Below are 15030 nucleotides of genomic sequence, written 5' to 3'. Positions count from 1 at the left end.
AATAGACCCCAAGAAGAAAAATAATAAGAACTGAGCAAAAACTCAATAACAAATAGTATATACGAATTATGTTATAGTCTGATTTTGTAATAGGCCGAGTTTGTTCTAGTCCGAGTCTGTTATGGGCCGGGATGAGATACCAGGTTACTTTCGATACACTCGGGCTTTTACGTCTTTAATAAGCATTTGTAATAATCTTAGTAAAAATAGCGTCGAAAAATGTTCATTCATGAAATATTTTAAACACGGTATTTATTTTCTCTTCAACCAGAGGACGGGAGGAAACCCCTGAAACCGGGATTATTGTACTCCCGTCGGGAGGTACACATATATGGATCTCACGCATGTCTGGGGAATACTGATAAAAGCATAACGTAGAAACTGCTGTCTCGTGTAGATGTGTATTGATTTTAATTTCCGTGCAGCGCAGATCCGCGAAGTAGAGTATGTGATAGCCATTTTCAAAATGAAGTTGAATTCATTTGAATTATCGATGAACATTCAGTACATTTTAATTCAAGCTGTAAGCTTATCAAAATAGAAGTAACTCAAAATTTCAAAAGCATCTTCCTAGAATTAGTATTCAAACACTAGTACTACATTATCTAGGAGTAGAACACTTGCGATAGTCTGTCCAACTTCCGGTTTGAGGCCAATGCCTTAGGAAAGTATATTGCTATAGCAAGCTATAGCAAACTTTCTAAAATTGTCCTTAAAGGGCAATAACTCCTGAAGGGGTCAATTGACAATTTTGGTCATATAAACTTATTTGTAGATCTTTCTTTGCTGAACATTTTTGCTGTTTACAGTTTATCTTTATCTATAATAATATTCAAGATAATAAACAATAAATGGGGAATGTGTCCATGGGACACAGATGATGCCCCCACTTGCATATCATATAAAGTTATAAAGGGACATAACTGAAGAACGGTAAAAGTGACGCTACCCAAATTTGTACTTGATCTGAGTTTTGTGGTAATAGGTATTGTGTGTAAGTTTCATAACATTTGATTGAGGCAAACTTAAGTACGAGAATGGAAACGAAAAATTCAGCAGTTTTTCCATTTGTTAAGGGGCATAACTCTAGAACAGTAAAAGTGACACCACCAAAAATTCAAACTTGATCTGTATTTTGTGGTAATAAGCATTGTGTATAAGTTTCATAACATTTGGTTGAGGCTAACTTAAGTTAGAGAAAGGAAACGAAATAAATGGGGAATGTGTCCATGTGACACAGATGACACCCCTGCTTGCATATAACGTTATAAAGGGCCATAACTCAAGAACTGTAAAAGTGACACTACCCAAATTTGAACTTGATCTGAGTTTTGTGGTAATTATCATTGTTCATAAGTTTTATAACATTTAGTTGATGTAAACTTAAATAAGAGAACAGAAACTAAAGTTAGACAACAAAAACTAATATTTCAGCAATTTTAATATGACCGCAAAAAATGTTGTATATTGGTATGACGTTGGCATCGTCGTCGTCCGAAGACACATTGGTTTTCGCACAATAACTATAGTTTAAGTGAATGGATCTCTAATGAATTTTACCATAAGGTTCAATGTCACAAAAAGAAGGTTGGGATTGATTTTGGGGGTTATGGTACCAACAGTTAAGGAATTAGGGGCCAAAAATAAGCATTTTTGTAACTTCCAGACAATAACTTGTGTGTTAGTGTATGGATCTCTCTGTCATTGTACCACAAGGTTCCATATCACAAAGGGAATGCTGGGATTGATTTTGGGAGTAACTGCCTCAAAATTTTAGGAATTAGGGGCAAAAAAAGGGCAAAAAAGAAGCATTTTTCTAGTTTCATGACAATAACTTGTGTGTAAGTGTATGGATCTTTCTGAAATAGTACTACAAGGTTCCATATCACAAAGGGAAAGCTGGAATTGAGTTTGGGGGTAATTGCCCTAAACGTTTAGGAATTAGTGGGCCAAAAAGGGGCCAAAATACAAGCATTTTTACAGTTTCCAGACAATAACTTGTGTTCAAGTGTATGGATCTCTCTGAAATTGTACTGCAAGGTACCATACCACAAAGGGAAGGCTGGGATTGAGTTTGGGGGTGATGAATCATAAGGGTGTTCAAAAAATTGGGGGGGGGATTTTTTTTCCTTTTTTTTCTTTTCCTTTTTATCTTTTCCTTTTTTTCTTTAAAATTTTCCATTTTAAGTTGGCTATTTTTTATTTATATATAAAAGCAAATAATAATGATATGGTTTGATTTCATCAAAAATTGAAATATTGGGGTTCTTTGATATGCTGAATTTAACCGTGTATTTAGATTCTTAATTTTTGGTCCCGTTTTCAAATTGGTCTACATTAAGGTCCAAAGGGTCCAAAATTAAACTTAGTTTGATTTTAACAAAACTTGAATTCTTGGGGTTCTTTGATATGCTGAATCTTACCGTGTATGTATTTAGATTTTGGATATTGGACCATAATAGGTAAATTTAAACTTTTAAAGTTCTTAGACCACATTCATTCTATGTCAGAAACCTATGCTGTGTCAAATATTTAATCACAATCCAAATTCAGAGCTGTATCAAGCTTGAATGTTGTGTCCATCCTTGCCCCAACTGTTCAGGGTTTTACCTCTGCGGTTGTATCAAGCTGCGCCCAGCGGAGCATTTTATTCCATTTGTAAAGGGGAATAACTTTAGAACGTTGAAAGTGACACCACCAAAACTCAAAAATAATCTGTGTTTTGTGGTAATAAACATTGTGGATAAGTTTATGCCCCCACTTGCATATAACATTATAAAGGGGCATAACTCGAGAAAGGTAAAAGTAACACCACCCAAATTCAAACTTGATCTGTGTTTTGTGGTAATAAGGATTGTGTATAAGTTTCATAACATTTGGTTGAGGCAAACTAAAGTTAGAGAACGGGAACCAACTTTGGGACGTATGTATGTACGGATGGACAGGGGTAAAACATAATGCCCCCTCCGCTATTGCGGGGGCATAAAAAATCTCACTCGCTCACCCCAAATTTTTTAGAACAATTGTCTGAAGAACTGGACATCAAATTGGTGTGGCCTTAATAATTCAATATGTTGCTCATATTCGAGGAACTGTGATTTATAATAATAATGTATATGGTGAAAGCATGAGTTATTCCTCTTCTCAATATGAGCATGTATCTTAAAAATGCTACTTAATGAAGTGAAAACCCTTGTGTTAGTGCAATATACAACTAAGTCTGTTAAGCATTAAAAAAATAAATGTGGATAAGTGTCCACATGTGGACACAGATGATGCCCCCGCTTGCATATCATATAGTTATTTATGAAGGGACATAACTGAAGAATGGTAAAAGTGACGCTACCCAAATTTGAACTTGATCTGAGTTTTGTGATAATAAGCATTGTGTGTAAGTCTCATAACATTTGGTTGAGGCTAACTTAAGTAGAGAACAGAAACTAAAAATTCAGCAATTTTTCTATTTGTAAACACGCATAACTCTAGAAAGGTTGTGCATAAGTTTTATAACATTTGGTTGAGACAAACTAAAGTTAGAGAACGGAAACTAAAAATTCAGCAATTTTAATGTTTATAAAGGGACATAACTCAAGAATGGTAAAAGTGTCGCCACCAAATTTAGTACTTAATCTGTGTTATGTAGTAATAAGCATTGTGTATAAGTTTCATAACATTTGGTTGAGGCAAACTAAAGTTAGAAAACGGAAACAAAAAATTTGTACTTGATCTTAGTTTTGTGGTAATGAATATTGTGTATAGGTTTCATAATGTTTGGTTGGGGCAAACTTAAGTTACAGAATGGAAACTAAATATTTTGCAATCTTTGGATTTATAAAGGGGCATAACTCAATAATGGTTAAAGTGACACTACCCAAATTCAACTTGATCTGTGTTTTATCAGTGGAAGTCAAAATTAAACATTGCATTGTATAAAGCATTGATTGTTGTTAATTCAACTATATGATTCAACTATAAACATAGACAAAGGAAGATAACTCCAATTTAAATAAAATGCTTCGCTGGGCGCAGCTTGATACGACCGCAGAGGTCGAACCCTGAACAGTTGGGGCAAGTATGGACACAACACTCAAGCTTGATACAGCTCTGAATTTGGATTGTGATTAAATATTTGACACAGCATAGGTTTCTGACACAGAAAGAATGTTGTCTAAGAACTTCAATTTTTTTAATTTACCTATTATGGTCCAATGTCCAAAATCAAAATACATGGTTAGATTCAGCATATCAAAGAACCCCATATATTCAATTTTTGTTGAAATCAATCAAAGTTTAATTTTGGACCCCAACTTGGACAAACTTGAAAACTGGTCCCATAATCAAAAATCTAAACACATGTTTAGATTCAGCATATCAAAGTACCCCAAGAATTCAATTTTTGTTAAAATCAAACTAAGTTTAATTTTGGACCCTTTGGACCTTAATGTAGACCAATTTAAAAAACGGGACCCAAAATTAAAAATCTAAAAACACGGTTAGATTTGGCATATCAAAGAACCCCAATAATTCAATTTTTGATGAAATCAAACAAAGTTTAATTTTGGACCCTTTTGACCTCAATATGAACCAATTTGATAGCAGGCCCACAAAATAAAAAATCTAAATACATGGTAAGATTCAGCATATCAAAGAACCCCATATATTCAATTTTTGTTGAAATCAAACAAAGTTTAATTTTGGACCCCAATTTGGACCAACTTGAAAACTGGGCCAAACATCTAAAATCTAAATACATGTTTAGATTCAGCATATCAAAGAACCCCATATATTCAATTTTTGTTGAAATCAAACAAAGTTTAATTTTGGACCCCAACTTGGACCAACTTGAAAACTGGTCCCATAATCAAAAATCTAAACACATGTTTAGATTCAGCATATCAAAGAACCCCAAAAATTCAATTTTTGTTAAAATCAAACTAAGTTTAATTTGGACCCTTTGGACCTTAATGTAGACCAATTTAAAAACGGGACCCAAAATTAAAAATCTAAATACACGGTTAGATTTGGCATATCAAAGAACCCCAATAATTCAATTTTAGATGAAATCAAACAAAGTTTAATTTTAGACCCTTTTGACCTCAATATGAACCAATTTGATAGCGGGTCCACAAATAAAAAATCTAAATACATGGTTAGATTCAGTATATCAAAGAACCCCAAGAATTCAATTTTTGATGAAATCAAACAAAGTTTAATTTTGGACCCTTTTGACCTCAATGTGGACAAAGTTGATAACGGGGCCCAAAAATCAAAAATCTAAATACATGGTTAGATTCAGCATATCAAAGAACCCCATATATTCAATTTTTGTTGAAATCAAACAAAGTTTAATTTTGGACCCCGATTTGGACCAACTTGAAAACTGGGCCCATAATCAAAAATCTAAATACATGTTTAGATTCAGCATATCAAAGTACCCTAAAAATTCAATTTTTGTTAAAATCAAACTAAGTTTAATTTTGGACCCTTTTGACCTTAATGTAGACCAATTTGAAAACGGAACCAAAAATTAAGAATCTAAATACACGGTTAGATTCGGCATATCAAAGAACCCCAATAATTCAATTTTTGATGAAATCAAACAAAGTTAAATTTTGGACCCTTTGGACCTCAATGTGGACCAATTTAAAAACAGGGCCCAAAATCCAAAAACTTAATACACGGTTAGATTCAGCATATTAAAGAACCCCAAGAATTCAAGAATAAAACCCCATTGAAATTGATCAAGAAATAAGCAATTTATACGAAGTATCTTCTTTTGCACAATACTGTGCAATTGAATATTTCTTGCTATTGTGCAATACTGTACAATTGACAATTTCTTGCTATTGCGCAATATTGTGCTATTGGATATTTCTTGCTATTGCGCAATACTGTGCAATTGAAGATTTCTTGCTATTGCGCAATACTGTGCAATTGAAGATTTCTTGCAATTGTGCAATACTGTGCAATTGAAAATTTCTTGCTATTGCACAATACTTATTATATAATAATTTACACATCCTGTTTGGTGTGTATCTCCTACCATATCATTATTATTTGCTTTTAAATATTAATCAGAAATAACCAACTTAAAATGGAAAATTTTAAAAGAAAAAAAAAAGGAAAAAAAGAAAAAAAAAAGAAAAAAAAAAATCCCCCCCCCCCAAATTTTTTGAACCCCCTTATGATTCATCACCCCCAAACTCAATCCCAGCCTTCCCTTTGTGGTATGGTACCTTGCAGTACAATTTCAGAGAGATCCATACACTTGAACACAAGTTATTGTCTGGAAACTAGAAAAATGCTTATTTTTGGCCCCTTTTTGGCCCCCAATTCCTTAACGTTTCGGGCAATTACCCCCAAACTCAATTCCAGCTTTCCCTTTGTGATATGGAACCTTGTAGTACAATTTCAGAAATATCCAAACACTTACACACAAGTTATTGTCATGAAACTAGAAAAATGCTTGTTTTTTGCCCCTTTTTTGGCCCCTAATTCCTAAAATTTTGAGGCAATTACCCCCAAAAGCAATTACAGCCTTCCCTTTGTGATATGGAACCTTGTGGTACAATGTCAGAGAGATCCATACACTTACACACAAGTTATTGTCTGGAAGTTACAAAAATGCTTATTTTTGGCCCCTTTTTGGCCCCTAATTCCTTAACTGTTGGTACCATAACCCCCAAAATCAATCCCCACCTTCCTTTCGTGGTATTGAACCTTATGGTAAAATTTCATGGAGATCCATTCACTTAAACTAAAGTTAGAGTGCGAAAACCAATGTGTCTTCGGACGACGCCGGACGACGACGACGACGACGACGACGCCAACGTCATACCAATATACGACCAAAAAATTTTCAATTTTTGCGGTCGTATAAAAATTACTTGATATTTAGAAGAAAATAAAAATTTTGCAATTTTTCCATTTATAAAGGGTCATAACTCTAGAACGGTTAAAGTGACGCCACCAAAATTCATACTTGATCTGTGTTTTGTGGTAATAAGCATTGTGTATAAGTTTCATAACATTTGGTTGAGGCAAACTAAAGTGAGTGAACGCGGAAACCAATTTTGGACATACTTTCGTACGTACAGACAGACAGACAGACAAGGGTAAAACTTAATGCCCCCACCGCTACGGCGGGGGCATAAAAATATTTATCAATTAAAACAACAATTTAAATTCTTCAATTTAAACTGACAAATATATGAAATAAAGGACAGGTGACTATCTGGTACAAGTATTTTATTATATATATATACTTAGTAGTAAATACAGGTAAATTGTGTGTGTAATACAATTGATGACAATTGTGTTGTATAAATGTATGATATCAATATCAGTCACGGTTGCAAAGGCTTTATCAAACCCCTAATCTGTATGGGACGTCACGTAATTGATATCAGTCAGGGTTACAAAAGCTTTATCAAATCCCTTATATGTATTACGTCATGTCTCGTAAAAAATATATAAGAGAGATTAGTTGTACTTGAGTTACATGTATATAATAAAGTGTATATGATATGGCTTTTTCAATATCACACACAGATTTATTGATTAAATATCTATCAATAACAAGAGTGCACACGCTGAAATGTCTTGCCTTCTTTACTAATCATTGATATTATGTTGATAGTTCTAAATATAAAGCTTTATTACAACTGTCACATAAACTTAACATTAACCAAGAAAACTAAACATTGACCAATGAACCATGAAAATGAGGTCAAGGTCAAATGAACCATGCCAGGCAGGCATGTACAGCTAACAATTCTTCCATACAACAAATATAGTAGACCTATTGCATACAGTATAAGAAAAACAGACCAAAACACAAAAACTTAACTATAACCACTGAACCATGAAAATGAGGTCAAGGTCAGATGACACCTGCCAGTTGGACATGAACACCTTTCAGTCCTTCCATACACCGAATATACTTGACCTATTGCTTATAGTATCTGAGATATGGACTTGACCACCAAAACTTAACCTTGTTCACTGATCCATGAAATAAGGTCGAGGTCAAGTGAAAACTGTCTGACGGGCATGAGGACCTTGCAAGGTAGGCACATACCAAATATGGTTATCCTACTACTTCAAGTAGTCACTGAACCATGAAAATGAGGTCAAGGACATTGGACATGTGACTGACGGAAACTTCGTAACATGAGGCATCCATATACAAAGTATGAAGCATCCAGGTCTTCCACCTTCTAAAATATTAAGCTTTTAAGAAATAAGCTAACGCCGCCGCCGGATCACTATCCCTATGTCGAGCTTTCTGCGACAAAAGTCACAGGCTCGACAAAAACGACAATTTAAATTCTTCAAATTAAACTGACAAATATATGAAAAAAAGGACAGGTGACTATCTGGTACAAGTATTGTATTAATGCAATCAACAATAGTTACATGTATAAATACACTAATGATCATTTACAACCTGCTAGAATACTAAACGGTCTACCAAAAAGTAAATGTACACATGTAATAATTCAAATTTCAATACTGTTAAGTCCATTATGTCTCAAAAACTTCAAATTGAAAAGTTCAAACTTTTATCTTAACTTACAAAATCCAGAAGTACCATGGATGCATAAGCAGTCAGGTACTAATCTTTTTTGGGTTGTTCTTCTTTTTGTGATAGACTGTAGAAAAGTCTGCTGACAATGTATGTTAAATGATTTAAATTAAGCTTTGTTACCTTGACTTTTGATCTACTGACACCAAAATCTACATGGACCTTTTTTTCCATGGGAATTCTCATGTTTAGTTGGGCAAATGTAAGAGACAAACATGTCTGGAGGTATATAACTCAGAAACCAAAATATTGCCCAATTTTCAGTCTATCAATTGCTGATATGACCTTGACCTTTGACCTCATGACCATAACATAAATATAGTGGTCTTCTTCATCCCATGAGGTATTATCAAACCAAGTTTAGGAAATGTCTGAAAACAAGCATTCTGTGAGTATTGCCTGGCAATACATAGTCACCTACCAGTTAAAAATTCATTGTACTGGAACAAAATGCTAACTTGATCTATAACTTGTAACATAACAAAAATATCAAGTCAAAATCTTCAAGCATGAAGAAAAAAAAAGTGGAAAATAGATTATTTGAGTGAATTTTCTAAGTCCAAGGACCATAACTCTGCACAAAGTCATCAGACCGGAACAAAATTCGTTCTTCATCTATAACTTGTCATGATAAAACTATATACTAATCATCAAATCAATATCTTCAACCATGACATAAAAAAGTATGAAAAACTGATTATTTGAGTGAATTTTCTAAGTTCAAGGACCATAACTCTGCACAACATCGACAAAAATCAAACAAAATTCGAACTTGATCTGTAACTTGTCATGACTAAACAACACACCAAATATCAAATCAAAAAGATATCTTCAAGCACGAAGAAAAAAAGTGTGGAAAACTGATTTGCCGGAATGACTGACAGACAGACAGACGGAGTGCAAACCTGAAGTCCCCTTCGACTTCGTCGGTAGAGGACTAATAAATGGGGAATGTGTCCATGGGACACAGATGATGTCCCCGTTTGCATATAACACTATAAAGGGACATAACTCAATAACGGTAAAAGTGACGCCACCAAAATTCAAACTTGATTTGAGTTTTGCAGTAATAAGCATTGTGTATAAGTTTTCTAACATTTGGTTGAGGCAAACTTAAGTTAGAGAACGGAAACGAAAAATTCAGCAATTTTTCAATTTGTAAAGGGGCATAACTCGAGACTGGTAAAAGTAATGCCACCCAAATTCAAAATGATCTGTGTTTTGTGATAATAAGCATTGTGTATAAGTTTCATAACATTTGGTTCAGGCAATCTAAAATTAGAGAACAGAAACCAATTTTGGAACGTACGGAAGGATGGACGGACAAGGGTAAAACTTAACGCCCCCTCTGCTATGAGGGGTCATAAAAATGGTTGAATATCCTTTTGGAAAAATGGTTCAATATCCAGAAAGCAAAAGGCTGTAATTCTAATCTTTCAGTAGATGATGTGATGTTGACCTTTGACCTATAACAGACCTGCCAACTTTCACAATTTATGTGAGATTTCTCCCCTGAGAGCTAGGTGTTGACCTAAATTTTAAAATTCTTTATTATATAAACTTAATACCTCAAAACAGGCATTCAAATGAGTTAAAAGGGTATTTAAGCACATACATACTACTTAGGTCAAAATTTTCTAAAAAAATCTTTTAAGCAATTTAAACAATATCTTTAAAAAACTTGTTATGATAATGCCCTATGGAGAAAAGACAAACCCTATTGATTTTTGGGTTACTTGAAGTTGTAATAGCATACCTGCAAACTTTTCAAATTTTAAGCGCAAGAGGACCTAATGCTTCTCTTATATTTTCATAAGTGTTTTTAATCTACTACTATATTGTTTGAATGAAGACATCTGTACAGAATTTATTATTTTATAAGGGATTAGACTTTTAGTAAAACTAAAAATGCATTACCAGTAATAATAAACTTTCACTTTCAGTTCCAAAGAACTTAAGTATCTCCTTATCTCTTTATATTAAGTATGAAAAAATCTAAATGCCGCTAGATTGACAACAACACTTAAGTAATCTGCATATTTATTAAGTCGACATGTTTCGCCGATTAGATCAGCGTCATCAGGACAAAGTACAAATAAAAGTAATCTCTGAAGTACTAAAATGCAGCATCAAGTTTTTTACGTCATAGTGTTCTATTATTGTCCATGTTGTTATGGGTTACTTATGTATTGAATGTATTTAGTGAAAGAAAATGAAATATGTTAATAAAGTTATACAGTTTTTTGAGAATAAATATATAATAAAATAAAATAATTTAAAAATTAAAATGTTTTTATCTACTGTTTGTCACTGGTGAAAATGTTGTATATTCCTCGGACTGTCACTTGGCTCATCCAGTTGTTTTCTGTGGGTTCATCTCTGCATACTGTTTGTTGGCTTGAACTCTGAACTGGTCCCTTGTATGTTTTGTAACAGTTTGTAGGCTGGTAAGTTGGTACTTCTTCAACAAGATATCCGTAGCTGTTAGTGCTGTATTTTGGCGATCCTGTTGTTTTGACATATATAACATCATCATCTGAATCATCTGAATCACTGAGTTGTAGATCTTCTTTAAGTATATCCATGGATGGCATTTCTGGTGTCTCTTGTATTTTGATTGGAGTTGGGGCTGCGTATTTAGGTGGCGCTGCCACAATCCTGAATTTTGGTGTCATTTCATATTTGGTTAGGGCTTCTACAGGTGGAACCCATTTGGCAACTGGGTCAGCTGCGGCTTTTGGTGTTGCTGTGTTCTCATTAAAATCTGTTGTTGGTTTCTCCTGGTGTTTTGTTGTTATGTGTTTCTTTGCTCCATGTTTCCTGGTGAATGTTGCTGGGCAATGAAGGCATTCAAAAATTGTAACCGTTGGTTCATGAAAAGTTTTGTGATGTCTGCGGAGTGTACTGATGCTGGCGAATTTTTTATCACATTTTAAACATTGGATTAGTGTCTTTAAGTTTTTTCCACCAGATTCTCCAAAGCATTCAACTTTTCTCGGAGTTGTTTTCGTTTTGGCCATATTATCTTCTTCTATTTAGTCCCCAAGGTTCGGCTGTTCCTAGTTTATGAATTAAGCTTTCTTCTGTGCGTAGTCTAATGACACTAAGAAGTATTTTAGTACATACCGATATCACAAACAAAAACATAATTCCGGGAACCCGCCCATGCGGTAAAAAGTGTTATTTATGTAATTTCATGAAACCTACAAACAGCATAAAAAGCGCGTCAAACCAATACACTATCAAAATTAGGGATGAAATTACATGTGAAACCATTAACGTGGTTAACGTTATAGAATGTACAAAATGTAAAAAACAATACGTTGGACAAACAGGCAACAGTTTAAAAGAGAGATTTAGAGGCCACTTCAATGACATTAATGTACAAAACCAACACAAACCGGTATCACAACACTTCACATCAGAACATCACAGTAAGGATAACGTCACAATTAAGGGCATAGTAATAACGAAAAATGATGTAAACATTAGACTACTCACAGAAGAAAGCTTAATTCATAAACTAGGAACAGCCGACCTTGGGGACTAAATAGAAGAAGATAATATGGCCAAAACGAAAACATCTCCGAGAAAAGTTGAATGCTTTGGAGAATCTGGTGGAAAAAACTTAAAAGACACGAATCCAATGTTTAAAATGTGATAAAAAATTCGCCAGCATCAGTACACTCCGCAGACATCACAAAACTTTTCATGAACCAACGGTTACAATTTTTGAATGCCTTCATTGCCCAGCAACATTCATCAGGAAACATGGAGCAAAGAAACACATAACAACAAAACACCAGGAGAAACCAACAACAGATTTTAATGAGAAAACATCAACACCAAAAGCCGCAGCTGACCCAGTTGCCAAATGGGTTCCACCTGTAGAAGCCCTAACCAAATATGAAATGACACCAAAATTCAGGATCATGGCAGCGCCACCTAAATACACAGCCCCAACTCCAATCAAAATACAAGAGACACCAGAAATGCCATCCATGGATATACTTAAAGAAGATCTACAACTCAGTGATTCAGATGATGCAGATGATGATGTTATATATGTCAAAACAACAGGACCACCAAAATACAGCACTAACAGCTACGGATATCTTGTTGAAGAAGTACCAACTTACCAGCCTACAAACTGTTACAAAACATACAAGGGACCAGTTCAGAGTTCAAGCCAACAAACAGTATGCAGAGATGAACCCACAGAAAACAACTGGATGAGCCAAGTGACAGTCCGAGGAATATACAACATTTTCACCAGTGACAAACAGTAGATAAAAACATTTTAATTTTTAAATTATTTTATTTTATTATATATTTATTCTCAAAAAAATGTATAACTTTATTAACATATTTCATTTTCTTTCACTAAATACATTCAATACATAAGTAACCCATAACAACATGGACAATAATAGAACACTATGACGTAAAAAACTTGATGCCGCATTTTAGTACTCCAGAGATTACTTTTATTTGTACTTTGTCCTGATGATGCCGATCTAATCGGTGAAACATGTCGACTTAATAAATATGCAGATTACTTAAGTGTTGTTGTCAATCTAGGGGCATTTAGATTTTATCTTTCTTTTGGTATCCACTTAAGGAATCTCTACTTACACGAAACTTTAGAGGCGTTGGTTCAGCAGTCCTTCATAAGTATGAAAAAGTAAATTGACAATTGGAAACCCAGTCTATACACAGGATATAAAGGAATTTTATCTTTCAACAAAACCATGGTGTGCACAAAAAGAATTTACATTTCATACTCTTTAAGACAATTCTCTTTCGGTATTTCAAAAGTGACTATTTTTCTACAAAATATTCAATTTTGTTATTTATGAAAATATCATTAAATGTATAAAACTTTAAAATTTTGGTTAAATGGTTAAAAAACTGAAATTACAGAACAAAAACCTTATAATTCTTTGTTTAAAAGATAAAGAGTAGAACTATTGAGCCATAAAAGAAGTTCAACATCTTCATTTGTTTTTAAAAGGCTTATTATATTAAAAAATTTCAAAATATTTGGTTATACCAAGAAATAACTGACAATAAAAATTTAAACAGTGTGTCAAAATTTCAAAAGAATATGAGTAGCAAAACTAGGGCTATACTTTCAAAGGACATTCAAGGGCCTACACATCCAGATTAGACATAATAAGAATGGCCTTTTTCCCCGTATATAAGGTCATTAAAATCTATCAGTTCTAATTCAGCATGTTCAGACACTTTCACTGTCAATTTCCAAACATTACAGGCACCTAGTGTTTTATTTACTCAGCACATGAAATTGAAAGAAAACACAAATTTGCTTTAAGCATCCATGTTCATTCACTCAGAATTGTTGCAAACGATGCATAAACTCCTTATATTTCTTCAATTTTTGTTTTTCTTTGCAAGTTCTTGCAGTCAAACTACGATAAAGAGCCTCCTTACACTTGGATTTGGTATGCTGTCCATTACTGGCACAGAAATCTGAAAAAATATGTAGCTTCTATATAGTCTTTCCCTCCAAAAACTGATGTTTTTACAACATAAAATTTAACTGTGGAGTGGTATACGTAGTATTCTATGACAAACTGCACAACATACAATCTCTTAACTAATTTTCAATTTTTATTATACTTTTGTAATCCTCAACTGATTTTGATGTTCAAATGAAAATCTTCTTACATTTTCCAGCACATTATTATGATTTTGTTTTCCCAAAGATTGATCACTTATTTTGTTGCTGATTTGCAATCAGCTTCTTTATCTTTTGTTTTGCTTGACATGTTGCTGATGTTATACTGGTAGCGATGCAATGTCTAACTTTCCCTCTTGAATGACGGCTATTCGCAGAACAGAAATCTGGAAAGAGAGGGATATCACTTTAGAAATACTCCTTTTGAAGCCCATTTTTTTCTCATTCGATGAGTTTCTGCAGAAATGCTACGTGAAAGTGTATGTCGTGCTTGTCCACGTGTATGTTGACCATTTTTTTCACAAAAGTCTAAAAGAAAAAAAATGATTGAAGTCAGACACAAATTGTTTAAACCTAGCTGTATTTATCTATCTCACTTGTCCAGCATTTTCCAGTAGCTGTTCCAAAATTTAATTTAATGTTATTTAATACCACTAAAACAAGAAATCCTAGTTCAAATCATTATTCCTCTTTGACTCATCATTTTTCTAAATCTATGAGTTTCAGAAGACACACTACGATATAAGGTTTGCCTCACTTCCACCCTCCTATGTCGACCATATTGTTCACAAAAGTCTGAAAAGTATAAAAAGAAGATGTTTTTCCAAAGACCAAGCTTTTATTTCTATTTTCAAGTTGTAGCAGCACTATCTAAGGTAGTAGATTGTAGTTGAGACGAAGTAACAACTTTTCAGAAAATCAGTTACCAAAACATCAGCGAAAATGTTTTTTTATTTTTCTT

At 33.8% G+C, this 15030-nt stretch overlaps 1 protein-coding gene across 18 annotated transcripts in view; it reads right to left on the bottom strand.

Moving 5' to 3' along the window:
- LOC127729861 (uncharacterized protein DDB_G0280205-like) overlaps positions 1-15030 on the bottom strand; it is a 192072-nt gene that overhangs the window by 56524 nt on the left and 120518 nt on the right. Inside the window, exon 6 of one of the 18 annotated variants that reach the window (XM_052237772.1) lies at positions 12948-14080. The exons of 14 other annotated variants lie outside the window; for them this stretch is intronic. In XM_052237772.1, coding sequence (XP_052093732.1) covers positions 13941-14080 — 140 coding nt within the window. In that variant the 3' untranslated portion in view covers positions 12948-13940. 3 more of the 18 variants (XM_052237777.1, XM_052237782.1, XM_052237788.1) reach the window with 3 other exon arrangements.

The sequence above is a fragment of the Mytilus californianus genome, unplaced genomic scaffold (genome assembly GCF_021869535.1).
Source record: "Mytilus californianus isolate M0D057914Y unplaced genomic scaffold, xbMytCali1.0.p SCAF_2, whole genome shotgun sequence".
Lineage (NCBI taxonomy): Eukaryota > Metazoa > Mollusca > Bivalvia > Mytilida > Mytilidae > Mytilus > Mytilus californianus.
Note: the sequence above shows the minus strand (reverse complement) of the source record. Positions and strands in the feature narration are given on the sequence as shown.